A 24,552-nucleotide genomic window follows, 5' to 3' on the forward strand; every position below is an offset into this window, starting at 1 on the left:
GCCGGCCCGCTCTGCGGTAAGGGGACGAGCAGCTGCGGGGAGGGGTCGGGGTGGGGGGGAGCGAGCGGCCGCCCCTCCGCTGCCCGCCGCCGCGACTCGCTCTAAGGACGGCCCCAGCGATCTCCTCATGGTGGGCCTCTGCCAGGCCTGCGGGGTCGCTGGGCTTACGGGGTGATGAAGGAGTCAGGAGTGGGGGCTTTCGGCTTGCTTAGTATAGGTGACCCGACAAACACTGAAAGGAAGCTCCTGGGAGGAAGGAAGGTGGAGATCGGCGTGTCTGACCAGACCTGCCAACACCACCGTAGCTAGCAGCAGCCAGGCTGTAAGGCCCCATCGAACAAGCCTTGTGTTTGAAGCCCCACGTGTTCAGTTTGAAGCCCGGAGACTTGAGAGCCAGTTACCCGGACAGCCCAGGAGGGGCAGGTCATCATGCTTGTTAAAAAGGGGCTGAGGTCTATCTATCTGAGGGAAGGGGATGTGGGTGGGTATCTTTTTTCCTTGCCTCCTGTAACGAAAGCTATTGTAGCTTTCCCCCAGGACACAGTGGAAAGATGTGCCAGAAAACAGTTTAAGAAAGACACAGAATATATCTGGTATTTTTTCCTAGCGGTCATTTCCACATGTTTAAAGACAGCTGGTGGCTATAATTTAAGGGGACAATCTTAAGGAAAGAGAAATGAAACTGTTTTCTACACTTGCTGACTAGGTTCAGTGTTAATTTGGGTAATTCCATTGAATAATGAAATGCTGATATTAATTCAGTTATTTTTCACCATGCTTCACTGGCAACTCCTTGAACTATGTAATGTTCAAAGGAGGAATGATGACCGTGGTTTACTGCCTGTGATGTGAGCCAAAAAACAGTTTTACTTTGGCAGCTGAAGGGCCATCCAACAAGAGACAGGTTTAGTTAATACTAATCTTGGTAAGATTTAAGCCAAGGTCTCAGAGCTCTTGGATGGGTTTTCCTGTCTGACTAGTTACTGCCTAAAGAGCTATCAACACCACAGCTTATATAGCCCAGATTGAAACCACAGATCTGAACATCTGAGGCTTCGCAGTTGTTCAGATCTAAATCCAGATCATAAACCTGCAGCAGAGGTCTACCTCTAAGCCAGTCCTGTCCTTTATGGCCCAACACACAAACCACAGTGATATTTTTTAGGTGTAATTTACTCTGGGGGCCCAGCTCACAACTGTGTCAGTCCAGTTTTATAGCAGTGTAAAATGAGAGTGAACCAGTAATGAATCAGATTGTCTATTACTCTATTCTGTTTGAATCATGCTGCTCCTAATAATGTCTTACTATTTAGTTGGAGAGAACCCAACCAGTTAGAGGCATTTCAGTGAGTTAGCTCCATGGACTCAGTCTCTCTCATTTCACTTGAAATTAGACAGCAAATGCTTCACACCAGAAGCTATGTCTACTAATTGTGAAGCACTTCCAGATACTGTAAAATAAGGCCGGCCAAACTTCACACTTGCATGCTTCATGTTTACTCTTAAACCGGAGTGTAAGATACAAGGTAAATGCCATAAGACATACTTAGCTGCCATTCCTCAGAAAATCACATAAAGAGGTCTGTTGTGCGTTGCATTGGAGCAATGAGCAGCATAACTACAGTTTTTTTCTTATGTGAACAGTACAGAGCTCTGCTGGAAATAAACCAGAGCCTGCAGGCTGGGCTGTGCCTTGACAGCCCGGGATCCAACTTCCTCACCTGGAAAGCAATACTTTAGACCTCTCTCATCTGACCCCAGCTTCTAACATAACCCACATCTCTTTGCATGACTTTCCAGTTGAATGTTTTGTGCTACTTTTCAGAAAGTAGGTGCATAGAACGGTCTCTTCCAGCGCTCCTACTGATCCCACAGTAAAACATACCCCAACAGATGAATCAGGTACCTTGTTTTGCCCCATTTACTTTGAATACCAGTTTTGACACAGCAGGGTTTCTGGGTGAAAAAGCCTAATAACTTGTCCAGTTGTACTAGAAAGTTGTTCTGCATCAAGGCTAATCCTCTGAGGTACCTTCATCCCTCAGAGTGCTTTCTGCTGCTATCAGTTGGTCCAGCTGCTGTTGACACCCTCCTGGGACAGTGGACCTAAATCAAGCCTGCCATTGTGACTTTTGTGATGGGGGTTCTGCCCAAAAAAAGATCTGTTTTCCTCTCTTGGGCTTGAGTGTCAAAAGTATCCAGGCAAAGAGGAACTCACAATGTATCTTAAAAGGTTTTAAGTTTCATTAAAAAAGTATAGCTTCCACCTGAGTGCTGTTGGGACCTGAATCTCAGTGAGACATTTTCCTGAAGGTGAATGGGAGTCCCTGTCAGCAGTGTCTTTGCCATGTCAGAATTGCTGTCCTGTTCATTGCTGCATGTGACAATCCCTTATTTTTCACAAATTGGGTTAAATCACTATGTCTTATATCAGTCACAGCCCTGACTTTTTGAAATGCCAATTTATGATGGACAGCCTATGAAACTGCTCCAAATTACAGGGAAGGTATTTCTGTATATCATTACCCTTTTACATTTTTCTGAAGATTAGATATCTGTATTGCAAGTCTTTGCCAATCTCCATGGCAACTAAACACTCGCCACCTAGGTTATGTATTCAAGTACAGTTATTTTCAATTCTTTTCCAATTAAGATTCCACAACAGCCTTATTTTTTTGCTATAACCACAGTACTAGCAACAAGGCATTGTAGTATTATGGCACAAAATATAGGTGCTTATAGCTGTACTGAATGTTCCTGATTGGAAGCTGCCTTATAGTAAAAGGACTCCATCAGATCTTCACTTTTCTTAATTACCTCTGGATTCTTGTGCCTGCAAATACAAACACTGCCAAGTCGTGACAGTATCCTTGTCTCCATCCTGCTGAAAATGGAAATAATTATCCCATATGAAACTGTGATATAACAACATTGTTGATTACAGAAAATTAGCAAACCAAGGACAACATAGATTCATTACAATGTAAAAATCATCAGGAAAATTTGCCTCTCCATACAAAAGTATATTAATGTGAAATATTATAAACTATAATAAACTATTATAATTGTGCTAATTTTAAATTTATATTCCCAGAAGTGTATCTATAGTATTCATTTATTTGTATTTGTTATTAAATCATTCAGACTATGGATTCTCTTAAATGATAAGCAGCTTTGTGTCTGAATAGTGTCTAGCATCCTAGGGCCTCAGTCCATGAATAGAAGCACTAAGTAAAATGGTAATAAACATAGCAATATTAAAATTATATCCCTTACATGAGCTTCTGCTGAGTAGCTAAATGTTTAACAACCACTGTAAAATCTGTATGATGATTTGCTTGACAATACAAAAATGCTGAAATAACAACAGGCCACATTCAGCCAATTCTGTAATTCCTTGAAGAAGTTCTTGCTGCTGGAGATTGAATGAATTAGGAAACTGAACGACTGCTACTCAGGAAATGGAAAGATTTTAAAATGTGTTTTCTAATCTAGGCGAAGCAGATATATAGGCACAGTCTTTGCACCTCTACAACGGGCATTTGAAGGCCTTTTCTGGAAAACATGCATCCTCATGACAGTATAGTGTGTCCTGTGTCTCTGAACCAAGACTGGTACATCAGAAAACACTTTTTGTCATGAATGCGATTTGTAGATCCTTTATTTACATTTATGAAACAGCCATTTGATGAGGGAGGGTTTATAATTTTCATACACAGTTTCTGTGAGGATGAATAGGAAGTAGTTTTCATTCTTAAAGGCTTGAGTTGCCAAAGCAACATCTAATTCACTGTAATTTTGATGGAAGTTGTTTCAGTGTCATGGGTGAAATTTTGGCCCCATGGAAAACTGAGGCGCCATGGGCCCCAGCTGGCACTCTGGAGCATCTCTAGGAACGCCATACAGCGACTCATGCAGCCAGGTGTCTTGCAGTAGATTGTGTCAGTACCTCTAAAGCAGGTAGCAGAAAATGGCACAGAGAGAATCTACCCAGTTGGGAGCCTCATTCATCAGTGATTCGTTTTCATTGGAAAAAGCAACCTGTACAAACTTTATAGGGAAAATAGATTTACTTTCCTAAATGTATCTTTATTTGTTTTCATTGCCCGTGTAAGGATGCATTTCTTTCCTGTACAGGCTCCATTCATTAGGTTCCTGGTCAGGCAGTCTACAGGTATACTGATCTGTTGTGCAGATGAGTTATTTTACTTGTTAGTCTTAAAGGTACTGCATTTCACTTTGCTCTTTTCCCTGTTACTTGAGAAAGTGTGGAAATTGGTGGAGGCTGACTGACCTGCTTTATACCCCTCTCTGCTTTGTTTAATTGTCTTTTCAGTTTTTCTTTACCTTCTGGACCATTTCTGTTTGGGGTCTGTGTTTTGAGGAAGCCCGAGCAGAAAAAAGTATCTCAGAACATAGCAAAACTTTACTGGTTTTATATTTAATTTTTATAGTGTCATTCCTATATATTCACTTTGTATTCCAGCCTTGGACACCTTAATACTTCCATTTCTTCCTTAGAAGTGAGCTGAGACCTTAAACTGCTTTCCATCCCTGAAGGTTACAACTTTGCTCTGAGAAAAAAGTAGCCACTTGTACCAGTGTTTCCAGTGTCTCAAGTGTCCCCCTCATTTGATCCCATGCAGGTGCCTACAGCAAGAATATGACTACAGTCTGCCTACTGCTAGTGTCATCATCTGTTTCCATGACGAAGCCTGGTCTACTCTGCTGAGAACTGTGCACAGCATTATGGACACAGCCCCAAAGGCCTCCCTTAAGGATATCATCCTAGTCGACGATCTCAGCCAGCAAGGTAGCCCCAATTTCTCTATACGTGAGCTCTTTTTTCCAAAGTTTCGGGGAAGAAACTGTCCTCCTCCTGGAGCTGGCTGCCAGGTTTCACTCTTCCATCCCTAGAATTCAGTTTAGCCTTTCAACTTTGACATATGTTTCTTTTTTCCCCATCATTTCCAATCACTCTGAAATTTCTTACTTTAAAATAAGATCACAGTATGCAAATCTTAGCCCTCCCACTGCACCAGATCTGCTGTAATAATTTCCAGACTTGGACTTTGGCTGAAGCATAGAGTGGAAAACTCCACATTGCTGAATTAATCCAAAGTGCTTGGGAAAGCCAAATACCTGTAGTATCTCACTCTGATCTGCGCCTTTTATGAGATGATGAGAGCATCCACCTTTTGCTGAGAACAGGAGAGGAGGCTATTAAATTTCCCACAAGAATAGCTTCACGCCTAGTGAATCTCAGTTTCCATTAGTCTCTGCTTCTCTTTGACATTATGCTGCTGTGGGAATATTTGGAACATGGCCTACTTGGCTAGGTAAAACAAATGCCCCCAAAACATTTTACCAGCAAGAAGTAGCATCTACTACTACCTGTTCCTTTTCTGTAACAGCTTGAATCAAAGCTAAAACATTTCAGTGACCGTTCTGTTTCTGACAGGGCCTCTGAAGTCAGCTCTGAGTGAATACATCTCTAAGCTGGATGGTGTGAAACTCATCCGGAGCAACAAGAGGCTTGGAGTCATCAGAGGTCGGATGCTAGGAGCTGCACGGGCAACCGGGGATGTGCTCGTCTTCATGGATTCACACTGCGAGTGTCAAAAGGGCTGGCTGGAACCCCTCCTAGCCAGGCTGTCCAGCAATCGGTAAATATCCCTGTGACCTCTGAGGTCCCTACATATGCTAACTTCTGCTGAAAGAGATGCACTTGGAAAGATCTGGTATTTTTTTTATCCTCTCTTGATTACCTTCTTCCTTCTGGTCACATTGCTTTTATTTTCTACCTTATCACCACATGCATCACTCTGATACGTGGGAAGCAGGATAGGTCACACAGCTGATAACCCTCCCTTCACACCCAGTATCACTGAACTGTCAGAGTTTGTATCCAGTTAGAGCTGTAAGAAGGCTTCCTGGTGGTGTGAATTAAAAAGGTTGCAGTCTCAAGCTGTTTGTAAATTGGCAAACATCCACCAGAGAAACTACTGCAAGACTCTGTTTTTACTTTTTAGCTGTCTCAGTGCTGAAGCTAAGGATAAAATGCTTTGTCCTCCTGAGCCAGTTTGGCTACATACCAATGTCACCTGTACCGCTGAGCTCACCTATGCAGTCCCCAAGTCCTTCAAAGAGATTAAATCACTGCAAATGTTTCAAAAATTACATAACAGTAAATCCTTTATTAAAGGGACTTTTCTGAAAGAAAATTTTGTACATTAACTTGTCTATCATTGCCCATAAGCCACTTGGGAAAAAATGAATAATTGCTAGAGGGGGTACAAGAAAAAAAAACCTTTAAAACTCTTACCAGACCATTAAATAGTCACACTAAAGACCTTCAAAGGCTGTTCCCAGGCACTGGAACAAGCTGCTTTTATGGCTGATTATGTTTGCTTATAAGAGAATTAATGTGAGTTTTTAGAAAGTATTACATCATTCAGATGAAAACATTAAGAATACTGAAAGCAAGAGTAATGCTGCCCTAGGATGTCAGGAATATTCTTTTCTAAAAGGTCCTCCTTGAAAAGCAGATTATTTTTTGTCTGCTGACTTTTTAGATGGTTTATTATGAATATACTTCATGATTCTTCTGCCTTGAGCTATAGTCTATTGTTGATGTTCATGCAAAACTCCTATCTGTATCGATTGGCCAGTCCTTATTCAAGGCTGTATTGCTGAAACTAAAAAAGTTACAGAAAGTCTCAGAGGAGAGCTATAGTGAAGGGAGAATTACAATGGCAAGAGAAAAATTAGGATCCCACCACAAGTGTAGTGATTCACCATCAAAAATTATTCCTGCTGAGAGAATGCAAAGCCACCGACCCTACCATCACTCTGAGATTTCTGTAGCACTGTCATCAGGGGGTGAGAAAGGGATTCTCTTCCTCTCTAGGGCCCATGTGCTCATTCGTTCTTCTAGGAGGGCGGAATTTAACACTGAGTAAGCAAATGGCTAATTGGATCAATGGAGCAAAGGTGGAAGAGTGTTTGGATAATAGTATGGGCTAAGCCATCCCTTTCTGTATGCTGTACCAGTCACTATGTCTGACTCTGCAAGCTTGGTCACTGCTAGTGTGGAGAACCTGTGCCATTCTTCAGTGCACAGGGAAGAAATGCTCTAAGGCATCTGGCAATCACTTTCCCTCACTGTCCCTCTTTCCCTAGCTGAAGAATGATGATAATAACACTGACCTGATAAGGAAGTTCATTCATGATTTTTCCTAAATTGCTTGTAATGCTTGCATCGAGATCACTATGGAAATGTAAAGCATTAGCATAGTCAACTTGGCTTCATTTAGCAGCTGAGGAGCTGTTAAATTGAATCATGTGCACTCCCTGAGACTACCCAAATGAGGAACGTACAGTGAAAAGAAGCTTACAGTGACTGGTGAAATATCCATCTTTCCTCTTCTTAATGTACCAATCAAGCTGCAACTCATGCACTTTTGCTGGAGAGACAAGATGGGAAAACAATCACCTGGACTAAGTGAGTGAGTTGCTTGCTGGCAAGAAAAAAATGCAGCTTTTCCAAAGCTCAAAACTTTGCAGGAGCTTAATGGAGCTTGAGGGAGATTTTAACTTTGAAAATTGTGATTAAGCCTAATTTTCTAGGCTCCTGATCAGATCTACCACTATTATTGTGACCTGTCTTAGAGCAATGTCGAGACATCCTTGCCCAAACTGAGACCTCACTGTGATTTGAACATACTCACAAAAAGGGAGACACCCCCAATTTTTAGTAGCCTGTAGTAATGATGGACAGGACAAACATGAGAAAAATTATCTGAATTTTACAGGTATGGTAGTATTTGACAGATATTTGACTTGCTCTGGGTGATGACATTTCATCTCCCTACATCATGGTTTTATTCACTAATCCAATCAAAACTATTTTCCCCAAAAGTATTAAGTCTTTCTAAAATCATTACACATGCACTTATGGGCACCTTGACTGGGACTAGTTCTGTGAACCATACCTAACAAATTGCCTGGGAAGCTGTGCATCAGCTTAGTATATTGCCTAGAGAATGGTTCAGTGGTTTGTAAAGCATCCCTTGACATTTTGATTATTCAAGGATGAATACCATAGGCACCTGGACAGCATTAGAAAACTAGATGAGATGCCCCACAGATCATTTCATTTGACAACTGTTTGTGTTCCAGGCTAATTCCAGGTGAGTAGCATGGTGCATAGTAATGCAGCTGTGCCATTATTACAGGCATCTTTTGAAGGGTTTGTCATTTCCAGGAGACTGCAGAAGACAGCTGCTATTTTGTATTCAGTCCAAAGGCAGAGAAAGGCAGAGGGGGCATATAATGAACGGTGCCATGAAGCCTTGAAAATGTTGTTCCTTTAACCTAAAAACAGCGACCATCATGCTGAAGCAGGATGATTTTTTAAAAAAAGATCCAAAGTGTGGTTCCTGAGAATACTGCATGAAAGCAGAATGAGCCTTGATTATCTCCTTGACAAGGAATTCCACCTCTATAAAAGGCATGGGCACTATAACTGTGGCAGACGGGTGGCTTGCAAAGGGGTAACTTGCCCTTAGGACCTTTCCCCTGCTCCTCATTGCTAGGGCTGTTTCCCTCTATTGCTGGTGCACTCCTATACCAGATCTGAAATATTACATTAGGAAACGGAAGCCTGTGATATTATTACAAGAAGCCTATCTAGTTTCTAAAATTCAAAGTGCCTCTACTTAGGTCCGTGATTCTATGTCACTAATCTTTAATGAAAATGCTGTTAAAGAGAATGAGAAATGAAGATAGCAGTGGAAAGGTATCTCATTTGCTGTTTGCTCCCATTCAATCCTGAATGGGAGCGTCTGCTTGTAGATACAGGAATAGAAACAGAGTTCTGCTGTCCAGAAAATTTCTTTGTGGTTCTAGTTTTATGGTAATACACTAGAGAGAAGGGAAATGTTTTGCACTAAAGTTGACCAGCTTCCTCATCTCTTTTCATCTGATTCTCCACTTCTCAGTGGCCCATACCCCAGCTTTTCAAGCTACCAAATACATAAGCCGTCTATTTTCTACCTTATCACAGCCTCAGGGAAGCATGTTATCCATCCAGAGCCCACACAACCCGAGCACCCGAACATGTATTTCTGTGCTACTCTTCTTGTTCTGAAAACCTTCCATATACTTCACATATAACAGCCTGCTTCCTGGGACTTTGCATTTTGCCTGATCATTTTATATACTCCATTTGTCAATAACACTCATTTCAAATTCAGTAAATTAATGTTCTGCATTTACATGGTATGTTATGTGAAGAAATGCTATCTCTTTACAATCTTTCACGGTTGATCAGGATCAGTAGGTGACCTATTTTAAAGAAGTTGAGGTAAAGAAACTGAAGATGAGAATCTAAAGCCAAAAGCAAGCATTACTGCCAAAAGTAGGAGCAATGAGGATTTAGGCATGATTCATGGCACAGTGCCCTAACTGTCCAGTGTAAAAAGGTATTGGTCTCTCCTACAGATTTTGGTACACCACATACAATTGGAATATTTTAACAAAAAAGACAGGTTCAAAAGATTATTTTTTTAAATAAAGCATTCCCTTAGCACTCTACCTAGCAGAGATTTGAAGTATATGTTTAGTGCTTAGCAAATGAATAGTCTGTCAATTCAAGCAGACTGTTCATATGCCCTAAGCTAGTCTGGAGTAGGTCTGTAAGGTAAGTAATTCTTTATACCATAGCTTTACCATTCCTGATCACTGCATTTTATCTTTTTATTAACCCTATCTGATTTCAAGTGTTTTGCATTACTGTTTCCCTGAAGACTTCAGCCAGCCAGCAAGGTGCTTTCAGTGAAAATGCAGCATGCTGTGGAATCAGCTTGGGTTCTCAGTTACTCACTGAAGTTTTGACTCTGTGCAGAGCCAGAGAACTTGGACTGCCTGGATTTCCTAGCTGTCTAATTTTTGCAGGGAATGATCCACTCTGAAACTGGTTGAGGAAAATATATCATTTTCATGTTTGTTTTTTTTTTATTCCTTCTTATTTAAAGGGAGATTTAAACAGATTAAAATCTGTTCCCTTCTCAGCAAAAGAAAGTATAAATCAATGAAAAGCACTTTCAAAAAACAGTGTATCTAAAACTTCAAAACAGATGTGTTAATTAAATCGTCCTCTCCTCATGTTACTTATTCTAAAAATAGAAAAGAACATAATGTCCATGGTCACTGTAAAGGGTCATGGGAAGACATTTCATTTGCAATCGTATTTGGTTGAGAAATCCCAAACCAGGAAAGTGTTCTTGTTTGGGTTGCTCTTTTTCATGGAATTGTGACCTTTTGTAGTTCATGTGTGTTCCAAGCATTTGAAGTATTCACAAATTAGTCAAATGGTTCAAAGCCTTGCTGCTAGTTGTATTTGAATTTCTTGGTTTTTCCTTTCCTTGGATTCCACAGAGTAAAATTAGCAGTAGTTTGCCAGTGTGTGTTTCATTTCAAAGTGCCGAGAAGCTGCTGACTGTCTGCCAGTTACCCAGTTAAAAAGAATAGCTAAGAACGCCTTCCAACTTTCAGTTACCTTCTGCTGCAAATTTGCATTTAGAATCACACAAACATCAAACCATGACCGAATATGCAGAAAACAGATCTTTTATAAAAAAAGCATTAATACGAAAAGATAGGTAAAGCACTGCTTGATTAAGATTAAAATTGGACATTGACCAGTTTTCACACAAGATAAAGTTATTGGATTCCTCTATTTGAGATCAGAAGACACTCCCAATATATAACGTTTTAAGAATGTATGTTTCTATTGGTTTCAGCAGAGCTACACCAGTTTATACTAGATGAAGATCTAGCATTACACTTACAAACATACACTTGAAAACTGTTAATCTTGGCATTCTGAAAGAACTACTAGACTAATAGTTCTGAAGCACAGTTATCAGTTTGTACTGTACAATTTTGTGGGAAAGGAGATTAGATTTTATGTCTTTCTGGTTTATTGTTGAATTTAGCCAGGGTAGAATGTGACCTATCCAGTGAGTTATTTTCAGCTGTCTTAAACACTGTAATTTTCCATGTCATAATTTGCTGATAGTTTGGATAATTGCTTGGTTTCCAAACCATCAGAATCCATTACATCAATGCAGGTATTTTTCTTGAATGGCATTGAAGAATCAATGCCCAATGACAAGCAAAGCAAAAGCATGCATTAAAAATAAAGGATTATTTCAACAAGAACTACTACTGTGGTGCTTACTTACTGTTATGAGCAATTGCACTGATGCTAGAAGCATTTTGAGTTTTATAATGGCAACAAATTTAGGGTGGATCCAAAAGGACAGATTTTAAATGGCTGAAATGATATGAAAATGTAGGATAGTCTGAAATGTCTGGATTATCTGATCCAGAATATATCTGAGCATAACCGAGTATCTGCATTGTCTCCATCTGAACTATCTTGGATATGCACGTGTGGTCTAATCTTCATGGTCAAGGTTTTTTGAATGGTTTAGTCTACATTGCCTCCTCTGGCTTCCACTCAGATACACCTTCCTGATATTTCCCTCTTAACTCTGAATTACCCTGGGGTCATTAGTTCCTCAGCCCTGTCTGGATGAGAAAGGATAAACAAATAGCAATAGATAGCATGCATTTCAGCAAGTAGCAACAAACTGAGATGGGAAGTATACAACTCCAACTACGCTCCTAATGAGTTGTCAGAGATACTGGTACACTGGTACACTGGAGAATGCAGCAAGCTGTAAAAGTTACAATTACAGTGACTTTTCATTTTCTGAAGTTTAGTCTTATAAAAAATCCATTTAACTTGTTAGATGGATTTTTCTCAGCATATCAAAGAAAAAACACCTGCTTGTGTGAGTCCATCAGGACACTACATTTTAGTAACTTCTAGAAGCAGTTAGTTTCCTTTTCATGCTGTTTGTGAGTAAAGGTTAAATACAGCTTTCAGTAGAAAGGCTCCTGCTGGCTTGAGTTTGAGGTGGTTGTTCCTGTCCTGGATACGAAACTGTATCACAAGGGTATCATCAAGAGAATCAGGGGAGGATATCAGCTTTATTATTTTTAGTATAGTTTCTTCCCATTTATTCTTGAGTCCTGTGGGAGTGTGACAGCAAATCACTGCCTTAATGTATATGCCTACAAATGTTGCAGGTGACCATAAAACTTCCTCATGTATTTACAAACCCAATGCTTGTTTCTAAGAGTACCTATTACTACATATTAAAAAGGCTGGTTTTACACCTGAATGGAGAAATATAATCACTTCTCTATTTTAAATCTTTCTGCCTTTAGCTCATCATAGGACAGTCTGCTCTTGTTAGGAAACAGAGGAATAACTGAGTCATTTTAGCAGTATCCTCTGCATAGTTCACCTTCATACAATTCACTGATGATCAGTAGTCTCTGTTTTTCCATGGGCATCTAAAATTCTCTACAGGAAATGATAACTGTGATAAAACAAAATCTGGAGTTTCCCCCCACCCCAATACTGGAAAAACATTACTCTAGTGATTGTAAACGCAGAGAAGATACATCAAGATTACATTGACATCACCCAGAGCTACCATCTTCCTCAGTTGGTTCTGGTCTCTGCCATGAAAAAGCACAAAGGGCTCACTGCGTTGGAGACTCCTGAATGACCTTTCGTCATTGATAGTATTATATTTTAAGCATCTTTCTCTCGAGGGTGATCTCTGACCTACGTATAAATCTTTAAAAGAGGAGATAAAAGTCTTCTACTTTTTGCCCCCTAATTGACCATTGCATTTCTCTCCCTCAGTTTTAACAGGAAGTTATTTTCTAGGGAAAGAGCTACTCCAGAATAATTTCCTATATGGATACTCTTACTCTAGAACAAGAGTAATTTCTCCCAGTGTATTTTAATCCTTAGTAAATGTTACTGATTTTTCTCCAGAGGACCTTCTGTCTATAGGCAAGCCCTTACACTGAGACCAGAGGTTATCCCTTTTGCATAACAGAGAAGAAATGGATAGTGTTGTTCTTCAATGCTTTTTTTCCTGCAGTCCCTAATACCATTGCATTTATACTCTGAAAATTTTGAAATGTGATATATCATTGACGTGGAAACAAGGAACACTGATGGCTCTTCTGAACTACTAGTTAGTTCCAAGATGATGTACAAACACACTGTGAAATACTGTGACATGTTTGCCATGGGGAAATGTCTAATACCTCTTCTCAGAGTAATCCAAATTTAACTCAAGTTAGAAATTAATCGGAATATTGCTGCTTGTGGTGCAATGGCTCTGTTCTGGCTCTTAAAAGTAGGTTCCACACTCTGACAGTGCATTTGCAAGAGCATTTTAAGCTTGTGATAAAATACAAACAGAAACTTGCTTATGAACTCGGTGATAAATGCTTTTGCAAAACAACCAGCAGAGCAAAATAACGATAAGTGCACTCTTCATTGGCCTGAAGTAACAAACTTATGAAGTGTGTGGAACATTGTCATGGTTTAACCCCAGCCAGCAACTGAGCACCATGCAGCCACTCACTCTCTTCCCCCCACCCAGTGGGATGGGGGAGAGAACTGGAAAAAAAAAAAGGTAAAACTCGTGGGTTGAGATAAGAACAGTTTAATAGAACAGAAAGGAAGAAACTAATAATGATGATAATAATAATAAAATTACAATAATAATAAAAGTATTGGGATATACAAAACAAGTGATGCACAATGCAATTACTCACCACCTGCCGACTGATGCCCAGTTAGTTCCTGAGCAGTAATCCCCCGCAGGCCAACTCTGCCCAGTTTATATATTGGGCATGATGTCACATGGTATGGAATACCCCTTTGGCCAGTTTGGGTCACCTGCCCTGGCTGTGTCCCCTCGCAACTTCTTGTGCCCCTCCAGCCTTCTTGCTGTCTGGGCATGAGAAGCTGAAAAATCCTTGACTTAGTCTAAACAGTACTCAGCAACAACTGAAAACATCAGTGTGTTCTCAATATTCTTCTCATACTGAATGCAAGACATAACACTATACCAGCTACTAGGAAGAAAATTAACTCTATCCCAGCCAAAACCAGGACAAACATCTACAGGAAAATCAAAGGATGGTAAAGTGCATGAGGCCAAAATAACCTTTTGCTATAAACTTTGCATCCATGCAGTGCCTATAACATCAGAGGTTGGGGCCTCTGTGTGAAATAACTTTATAAGAATTCTGATGGTTAAGTCGTAGCAAAATCCTGAATAGCTTTAAATGACAATGCAAGGTACAGGTTATCAATAAATTATTGATTTTTAGATTCCTCACTGCAGGCTCAGTATTCCCATGCACTGAGCACCTGAGCTTCTATAAGCAGGGAAAATAAGGGCACTTAACATCTAGAGGAGTGCTTGTGCTTGACAGTGTCAAAAAGGAGAACCACTGTTTACTAACAGAGTAATGAACTTAATTTGTGCTTTGACTTTGAAAATAAATTATATTGTCTTTTCCAGAAACAGTGTCATCTCCCCTGTCATAGATGTCATAGACTGGAAGACTTTTCAGTACTATCACTCTGTGGGCCTGCATCGAGGTGTTTTTGATTGGAAACTAGATTTTCATTGGGAACCTGTGCCAGAGCATGAAGAGAAGGTACGACAGTCTCCCATCAGCCCTATCAGGTAACAGTCCATCAGCCAATATGCCTCTGCTCAGTTCAGCAGCAAAACTGTACAATTTGGGTCACCTTCCAGCTAACAGAAGAGAGACGTGGTTACTTGCATATGCTCAGTTCACATTTTTTGAATGGATAGGGTTTTGGTTTACACTGAGTTTGTTCAGCCTTTAGTAATTATTCTAACTAGATTGCAGTCATACTTTCAACATGACAAGTATTTTCCACACGTTGAGACAACTAGTATACAACCTGACCAGACAAGGTGTGGAGGTTTGTAGGGAAGGAAAAAGATGGATCATGTAGAGTTAAAAGAGATGTCTAAATCATTATCTGTTTGTCTGTTCATTTGGGTGTACATGTATGTAACATTTCCTACTGTTCTGAGCATTATTTAATAATTCAGCTCTTGGCTCCATTCCCCAAGAAATCCTAGAATTCAGTTGTCCTTTCTTTTGGTTAGATAACCAATTCATTCAAGCTTATGTGGAGCAGTATTCAATCATTTTGCAATACTATCTCTATGGAAATGGCAGGATTTTCACCCTTCACATAATTCCCTATCCAAAACTGAAGGCGTTCACTCCCAAACTGTTTTCTACACAGGAGTCCTGTGGTAGCTGGTGCAGTGGTGGCCATGGATCGACATTACTTCCAAAACACTGGAGCTTATGATTCTGACATGACCATGTGGGGAGCAGAAAATCTGGAGCTATCTATAAGGGTAAGAACCTTAATCAAACACCAAGCTCTGGCAACTATTGGGCTTTTAAGGAACCTGAATGAAAAGGCAAGAAGCAATTTATAAAAGCAGTTAAGTGCAGAATGTCTCAGGGTATGGAGAATATCACTTTCTTGCAGAAATCTATCCTCACACTCCATGATCTGTCAGGACTATACAAGAATATGCAGCTGCTGTGAGTTAGGAGCATTATGTCAAGAGAAGGAAGTTTCACTGGCTGTCACTATCTGCCGGAGGACAGTCACTGGTTTTGGCACCTTCTGAAAGCTGCCTCTTCTTTTTTGGCATGTAACATGCACCAAAGGGAGAGTAGCTTTATTTCTTTGCCAACCTGTAGTTTTAATACCAAATTGTTTACATTAAATTGATTGCATTGATTTTTGCTGAATACAAAGAGTAACTTACATTAAAAAGCAATGAAAATTGCAGACACAAATGGTATAGAGTGTTTAACATCCCAGACAAAAGAAGGTGTGCCCCCAGGCTTCTTTACTACACTGCACTCTTTGTGCACAGAAAATTATAAAAGCATATAAAAAGCCATACTGGGTCAAATCAAAGGTCTGTCTTGCCCAGTATCTTCTCTGTGTCTCTGTATCTGTGGGGAACAGTGTATGAAGAAGCACATAATAATGTTCTTCCTGTTTCCAGGAATGTGCAGATTAGGATTTTCTGAGGCAAAGTCTATAGTAAGAGAGCTTCTCCTTTTTAGATAAAGGTAATCTAAATAAGGTAATGTCCTTTTGTGCCTTCGCCTGTGTTTCAGACCTGGCTCTGTGGTGGCTCTGTAGAAATTATTCCATGCTCTCGAGTGGGGCATGTCTATCGAAATCACTTTCCGCGTGCTTTCTCCTATGAAGAGGCCATCATGAGGAACAAAATCCGAATAGCAGAGACCTGGCTGGGCTCTTTTAAAGAGAACTTCTACAAGCATGACACAGTGGCTTTCTTAATCAGCAAGGTAAAAACATCTGTAGTGGTTTTTTTCTGAGGGAAGGAGTGTGTGTTGAGGTAGGTGAGGGGAGTGGAGTAAGGGTGGAGGTGTCTGTGTGCAGTCAAACATACAACATACATGGTGCTGGGGACAGTCTTTTTATGAAACCATCCAGTGGAAGAGCTGTCAGATTGGGAAGGAAAGAGAGAACCTTGTGCCTAGGAGTTATTTGCTGAAGTTATCAGATCTCTTAGAGTATGACTTCTTCTCCAGATGACTCCTTCTTCAGCTTGCCCAACAAGCTGTGATTTATTTTTCCACCAGTAGTACATGGAGGGTTGCAGTGCATCTGAAGTGAATGCTAGTAGCACTGTGTGCTCAAAGGGCCCTCCTAGAGGAGTCATTCTTCATTACTGAAGGTTTTCCTCATGTGATTCATGAGGATATTCAGTAATATTCATGGGCACGAGGCAAACTGTGGTGTCTCTCCTACTGGAAGGGAAGATATCTGAATGGTCTAGCGACAAAAAAGGTGATTTTTTTCCTGAACTGACAGACATCCAGAAGCAACTGTCTGTAACTGAGAAAGTCAGATTTCAACATAGCCTTTATTTACAAGTTACTTTTTCATTAGAAACATCGTGCAGGCAGCAGTCCAACCTCCAGGGATTTGGATTCCCAGCAGCCTGTATGCTATAGAAAGCCTTGCAGCCAGGTGTGTGGCGTAGCCCTGGCATGCAGCCACACTTGAACCATCTGGAGACTACACACCATCTAACAGCTACAGAATGGCCACACTTGTTTGTAAGCCACTGTATAATCATTGCAGATCAGGATCGATCAAGGGACTGTATATCCCATGTATTACAAACCACTGGATATTTGTTTATTGGGAGTCATGCAGCTGTGGTTAATGTTGTTAAGTTGTTAATGTTGCTGCAGTTCTTGGGAATTCTCTGGCTCCAGTACCTTTTCTTGTAACAATATCCTCTCGTACAAGGCAGTGGACAAACTTGTGAGCAGTTTTGAATGAAAATGTGTCATTCATCTTCCTGTTCATTTAACAATGACATGCTTTTAAAAGCATGAGAAAAAGATTAACTGAAAACAGTTAGGCAGAGCATGGGTAGGTGCTGTGCAAAGTTTCCCATTCAGATTTGCTCTTGCATTTCAGTTCTGCATGCCTCCGTCATTGCAGTGCTGGCTGTCATCTAAGAAAGCCAGATCCAACAGGAGCTGCATTATAGTGGAGAGAGGAAAAGGGCTGTGTGTTGGCATGGCTTCTCTCCTCTCACCTAGTCTGACCTCCTTACACTCCGCCAGTGGATTTGCCTCTCCAGTCAGCCTACTATGCCCACTATGCTAATCCTAGAGTCTGAGGCTATCACATTCCTTTTTTCATTTTATTTTCACTTATTTAAAAAGCTTCTTCCTCCTTGTCTGTGTTGTAGGTTTGAATGCCACTGGCCAGAAGTTCATCAATTGGCTCACAAGGGTTGCAGCCATGTAATTGCAAGGAGGATGCTAGGCCAAGTCCTTTAAGATGGGCAGTTAGGTCTTTAAATCATTTAATAATTTCCTGAAGGCCTTTCTTGTCAACTCAGAAGCAATCTTCTGTACTAAAAACTACAGCCATCAATGATAGAGTTTGCTAGCTTTAAGCACCCTGACCTTTTGCCTGAGAGTTTAGTCTAGCAAGAATACTTTTAGTACTCCTAAGTATGATGCTCCTTCAAATGATCAATCTTACAATCTCTGTGCTCAGCATACCATGACATAAAAGGCCCTTTTCTCTGCTCCTTTCTTTCACAGCCAATATTTTCAGTATGTCAGTGCAGCGGGATGTTATTCAAAAGACACCAGCAAGCCATGACATTATTGCTGCTCAGCTGCAGATTGGCCCTGCGGGGATTTATTGCACTGAGAGAGTGAGCGGAGCCACCTATTGGCCACTGCCAAAATTTCCGTGAGCCTTGACCGCCGACATTGCCCACTGCAGAAAATAACTAGTGACCCCCGTTTAGGTTGCTTTAGAAGTCTTCCCGTCTTATGGTCTGAATCGCATCCTGCACAGGATGCCCGTGGTGTGGGTGTTCATGCAGATGAGTAAGGCTCTTCCCAGCTTTCTACTGTTTCAGCCACCATCTCTTTTTCTCCTTTTCTTGTGCAGCTTGTTTATTTAATTTACAAGCACAGTTTCCTTTCAGATTGGTTTACAGGGATAGTGACTTTCTTTACATTATTTACACCATTTATTCGGCTTCAAATGCAGATTGTAACTAGTATGACGGAATGAGATTTACTGCCATTGCCTTCTTCAGCCAAAGCAGAGTCTCATGAGAAACATCTCTTTTTAGGGGAGGCATTTTACTTCTCTATTTCCCTTTTCCAAGAAAACCTTTTGGGGACAGGTTTGTGTGGTGCTGAATTGCTGAACTTTGTTGTTATGCTTATTGAATCTGAGACTGATACTAAACTATGAGGTTCTCTTTAACATACTGCAACTGTTGAGCTTTGCCTGTGTAGCTTACAGTGGCTGGCAAACAGTGCCACATGGCATGATTGATCCCTGCCTTTAGAAACTGATACCTCTCCCTTGATGTCCAAGGCCCTTCATTTGTTAGTGTTTTCCAGGCATGTCGCAAAGTCTTTTTTTCTTTCTTATGGATGCAGAGAAGTAGCTGGTCTGAGGAAAAGTTATTTACAGGCTATGTACCAATTTTAATTTCTGACGTAGGAATCCAGACCAGTTTCCGGGAATCCAAAACTGCATTTTTAAAAAGTAGAAATGTGAAGGGGGAGATCTACTGCTGGCAAGAGAAAGAGGAGAGAGAGTCTTAAGGGTGGTGAGATATTTTTAGTATTTGGGCACTGAGAGATTTAGAAAAGTGTTTTGTGTTGTTCTGAAACTGAAGGATTAGACAGTTACCTGCTTAGAGTTTTTCAGAACCATATTAGACATCTTGAGTACTAAATACCCTCAAATATTCAGACTGTCAGTCCTTTGCAGTGCAGATGCCTGTGGCTGCACCAAGGATTGAAGGCACTTGTCTTTTTTCAGAACAGAGTTGCTACCAGGACGGGTAGGAGTTGATATTGTGTGTATATAATTCAAGAAAACACATAAATCATAGGAAAGGTTTTATGCCTTTATAGCTGCAAAACACATTCACTTACTAGATTTAGTAACTATCAGATAATAATGCGATAGACTATATTTTGGGCTAAATTCTGTCATCACTTACATCCTCTGATCATGGAGGACTGATAATAACTGGGTAATTTCGGCTGTTAAAAGCCAGGAAATTGAATTTTAATCAGCAGGGCAAATTCTATACTGAATGACAATTTAATGCAATCCCACTGATTTCAGTGCAACAAGTATGAAATTTGGCCCTGACTTTTTTAAATAAAAAGATGACAAAGTCTGACTTATCTTGCAGTATAATAATTTTTAGAAGAAATATTATTTTCACAGTTTATGCTACTTCTGAAACCTTTACTTCCATCACAATGCCAGACTAAATGCTGTTTTAGCACAAAGTTGGAGGAAGGCTATAGCTGGTCTTCCTCCTTTGCATACTCATGAGAGATATATATCAATATCTATAACATGCAGGATAGGGGAGGTGGTAGAAATAATTCCTGTGTAGTCATTTTCACTTCTAGCACCTCTAACACAAATACACTAGTAACCTTGTTGTCCCTATGCTTTCTCCATAAAGGCAGAGAAGCCAGACTGTGGTGAGCGTCTTCAGCTACAGAAGAGACTGGGCTGTAGAAATTTCCAATGGTTTGTGTCAAATGTGTACCCTGAACTCTCCCAACTTGAAGACACACCAAGATTCTCTGGCAAGGTAAGAGAAAACACACTATAAAGAATGATTAGTGGTTTTGCATTGTTCAAAGACCCCAGTATCGTTTCCATGTACTAAGTACTCAGTGAACATAGAGTAAGAGGCTGTTCCTGCTTTGAAACACTTATTGTCCAAACAGACAATGCAAGGATGGGAGGAGAAAGAAAAGGACAGAGGAAACAAACAGCTGGTCTAAATTCTTACATAAACAATGAAAGCCAGCCAGGAGCTGGACCCAGATTGTCTGACTCAGTTCGGTGTCACAGCTCAGTGGATCCTAACCTTACGTTCTTTAGGTGCCATTAGTAAAGGAATTGTGTTGCCTCATACAGATAGCAGCCGCAACAGCAGCAGAGATATCTCTGTGCTGACCCAAGTGCATGAAGAGAAAAAAGCATTTATTCAGTCTTGCACTTCTCCCAAGGGCAGAGGTGGTAGCAATAGCAGTTCCTTGGCTGACTGTGTACAGGAGGCAATATTCTCAATGTTGGTTTTTTTAAACATGTAAGTTGATAATTATCATTCATTAAAATGTGAATTTATTCCAGGCAGCCTTACTGGAAGGAATTTTCCCCCAACAAGGCAACAAGGTCCACTAATTAAGTCACACTCTGCTATATGTAGCCAGATTTTACTGTGTCCTTTTACTATTTTGTCTCTTCTTTATTATCAAATTTTGCTTGAGAAGGGTGGATCACAGGAATTGTTATTTTTTTCCTTCTGGAATATTTTGGCTTTTTTCTGACTACAGTGTCCAGTTGAAGTGCAATTTTCCATTACCATAAAAATTTTGACAGATTTCTTTTAACTACCATAACAGTTAAAACCAGAAGTGGGTATCTCTAACTTAAATAAAACTCACTGGGTAACACTGACCTTTGATGAGACTCTGCCTTTTATATTAGATCAGTTTGCAAGATCAATATGCAAGATCTAGTCTGAAAGAAAAAATTATTGCCTGAATTATGAGCAAAACCATACATCATAAAGGGATACAACCACAAAAAAGTTGGCTGAAATATATTTTCTTTGTATCTGATTGTGCTTTATTTCAGTATAAACCTTTACTTACAGCTTTACAATACTGGTGTTGGCTTCTGTGCAGATTACAGACCTGGAAGAGCCATTGCAGAAGGCTCTATCGAACTCTCCCCTTGCAGTGACAGTCTCACCCAGGTACTGTATACTTTAAGTATGTAGGCACTGTATTAGATCTAGGGAACCATCCAGAAGACAGTCACTCCAACATGTAAATGGCTGGCTTGACATTAATGGAAATACTGATGTGTTCAAAATTAGGCATGTGGTAAGGCAATGATGCCCACTCTTCTGCAGCTGTGTGTCATTTGAAAAATGACAATGTTCCATGTATCACTGAGGCCAGATACCCACACTCTGCTCCAGCAGACATCATTAAGTGCCTATTTGTTAGTATATTTGGTAGTGTTCGGAGAACTGAAAGCCTGGGAGTAAAAAATATATAACGATTCTAGAATAATGGGGATGGGTTTCCTCATTAGTGCCTAAACTGCAGTCAAAGGCAGGAGGGAAATTCATGTAGGCAGACTCCCAAGTTGGCATTAGACTAGAAAGTTCATGCATTAAGGGAAGCCAAACCAACACAGACCGACTGCAGATATTTACTCCAAGCCCCAAGCAAGTTTTGCTGCTCACACTGAGCTCAGGGTGAGCTGCAGGCACATTTCTAACTGCAATGTGTGCAGACACTGTCAGAAACACCCTTCTGTTCAAATATTTATTAAACTAGAAAATTTTATTATAGGATGGGTTTACTTCATACATAATTACAGTCCACAAAGCCTTTCCTTAGGTAAATAGTTACGCCAGAATTAGCTAGTGTGGGGGGATTGCTTTGCAGGGTCAAGGCTGTGAGGTCTCCATCACTCATGTCTGGGTTGCATCTTAACAAACATGTACAGGAAATTATTTTTTGAATTAACATTTAAAAATGAATTGGGATGTCCTTCCATCGTTCAAACAAAGCCTCCCTCTTCCAGCACTTTGAATATAACAGCATGAAGGAAATCCGGCTTGGTTCTGCCCCGTTGTTTTGCTTTGATGTCAGACACGGGAAGGTTATCCCTCAAAACTGTACAAAGGAGACAGACAACAGCCACCAGCACTGGGATGTCCAGGAGGTCAGTAGTGACTCTGCCATAAGGGGAAGGCAGCTGATGGAGACTGTGGGGTCACTGGGTGATTGACAGGATTCATGTGTGGGGAAGGGATGAGGTATTTGAAGGGCAAGTTTCACTCCTGTACCATTTTCACCCAGGAAATTCAGGATGCCTCTTGCCCATTTACACTGTCTGTGTGCAATAAATTTGGTTTAAAAATACAGGAATCCTACCTAAATTCATATGTCCTTGTCTTAAGTGTTTGTCTTACTAGCCTTATAGGAATAGAATCAGAATCAGTGGTTGTGAAAATAAATGCAAGGCAAATCCTTGCCCACTTCTTTTGGATAGAGGAAGGGTCTGGGAATCCTGAACCCTCCCAAATGAGAGCCCTTTGGGAGTAGGGGAAACATTAAAATTCCTCCTGCATTGTAAGAGAAGAGCAAACTTCCTATTAGAGGAATTCGGTATTATTCAGTAGACCTCACCCAGCAGAGCAGGAACTCCTCTACAAGACTGAAAAATGTCATGTTCTAGGACAGTCTGGGAAAATAGCAGTTACTGTAGTTGTAGGGATGCTGCAATCCTCTGGTACAGTTCCTACTGTAATTCGTTTTGATTCCTAAGGGAAGCACTGGTCCTTTTGAAATTTTGTGGCCTGTAGTACTGTAGTTGATGCTGATGACAACCTGTACCCATAGGAAACAAATAGTGGTGGAAAAGAGATCTATTGAATTCCACACCTATGACTCCTGTCAGCTGCGAAAGGAATTACGAATACTCACCATGCCCTAGACTCAAAGCTAAATGTAGTCGTTATGTTTAGAGCAATACTTAAAAAATTTTGAACAACTAGTCATTACTGGTGATCTATTGTATGTAAAAAGTTTCAGAAACATGGCCTAGCTTTTACTGGAAATCCCTTACTTTTAATTTGTTCTTTCTTCTTCTCTCACCTTGTAGAATGGCATGATTGTCCATGTCCTTTCTGGCAAATGCATAGAGGCAGTGAAGAGTGAAGATGAGAAGGACTTGTTTTTGTGTGTATGCAACAAGAATGCAAATCAGGTGTGGCAATTTGAACGTTCCCATGGGCTACATCAGAGATGACTGACGGGTCTCTGTGGAGGTCAAGTCTCCAAAAGTTAACATTACTTCTGTTTGGGATTTAAGATACATTTCCTGCATGGACAAGAAAGATGTTTGTGTTTGCTACAGCATGCAGGGAAGTTAGGAAGGTCTCTCCTTTGAAAGCCTGCTCAAATAGTTGACGCCAGTTCCTGGTTTATTCAGCTCTAGCTAAAATTTCTATTTATTATGTGAAGCAGGGAATAAAGATACTGTGAGCATCAATAGATTCTCAACTCTGCTATTGCAGAAAACAGTTAGGTTTGCCTTTGAAAGAAACATGGAAAATTGGCTGCCAGACAGCTTGTCTTTAGCATATTCTGTGATTTCTGAGGATACAGGAAAACAAATATTTGTGAAACTTTTTAAACTGTAAGAGGAAGACAGCCAAACCAGCATAAGAGTTTAGCTTTGTTTTACAGTGCACTTGACTCATATAAAACAAAGTAGGGTTTTTATGCATAAAAGTAGTATATGTTTTCATGTGTAATAGCTAAAATTTTGTTTTCCAATTAGCCTGAACCAAATTTCTACCCTCTATGAAATTGCACAGAGCATAAATTAGCACTTAATTAGGTACTAACTGCTCTAATTGACTTGGAATACCAAGAGTCCTCAATGTTTGGCACAGTCCTTCATCCACAGTCTAGTTTGGATGGGTGAATGAGGCTGAAATACTAACCTTTTTTTTGTTTTAATGAAATTTAAGGACAACTCTTCAGGAAACTTTGGTGGAATATGGAAGAAGATTGAACTAGATTAGAAAGAAGTGTAACAACTTCCCTGCTTGTTTTGAAATGGAAAGTATCAGTGGCATCGATTTGCTCTTATAAAGCTATGGGATGAGCTTATTCTTATTCCAGTGACAAAACTGCTGGCTGAAAACAGCAAATGAAGGGAAACAGCAGGTTTCAACTAGGAAGAAAACACTGGCACCTACTTGCACTTGCTTGCAGCCTGAGTTAAGTCTTTCACACTGTGAAAGTGAGTAAGTCTTTCACACTGCCAGTTTTAGCCCAAGACCTTTTAGATTCTTGCCGCTGTGGGTCTCCAAGCCTATCCGCAAAAGACAGTAGCATACAAAATTTTCTAAACAAGCTTCTTCTGCAGAGCCTGCA

The 24,552-nt window shown here is 40.4% G+C and overlaps 1 protein-coding gene across 1 annotated transcript in view; it reads left to right on the forward strand.

The window, feature by feature from the left end:
* The window catches only part of GALNT15 (polypeptide N-acetylgalactosaminyltransferase 15), a 26,264-nt gene extending 1,712 nt beyond the window's left edge, over positions 1–24,552 (forward strand). The window contains exons 2-10 of the mRNA XM_010585886.1: positions 4,647–4,813; positions 5,462–5,666; positions 14,475–14,642; positions 15,242–15,359; positions 16,144–16,338; positions 20,037–20,168; positions 21,243–21,333; positions 22,173–22,327; positions 23,270–24,552. Coding sequence (XP_010584188.1) covers positions 4,647–4,813; positions 5,462–5,666; positions 14,475–14,642; positions 15,242–15,359; positions 16,144–16,338; positions 20,037–20,168; positions 21,243–21,333; positions 22,173–22,327; positions 23,270–23,416 — 1,378 coding nt within the window. The 3' untranslated portion in view covers positions 23,417–24,552. The remainder of the gene's footprint in view (positions 1–4,646; positions 4,814–5,461; positions 5,667–14,474; positions 14,643–15,241; positions 15,360–16,143; positions 16,339–20,036; positions 20,169–21,242; positions 21,334–22,172; positions 22,328–23,269) is intronic.

The sequence above is a fragment of the Haliaeetus leucocephalus genome, unplaced genomic scaffold, assembly GCF_000737465.1.
Source record: "Haliaeetus leucocephalus isolate CR32 unplaced genomic scaffold, Haliaeetus_leucocephalus-4.0 Scaffold135, whole genome shotgun sequence".
NCBI lineage: Eukaryota > Metazoa > Chordata > Aves > Accipitriformes > Accipitridae > Haliaeetus > Haliaeetus leucocephalus.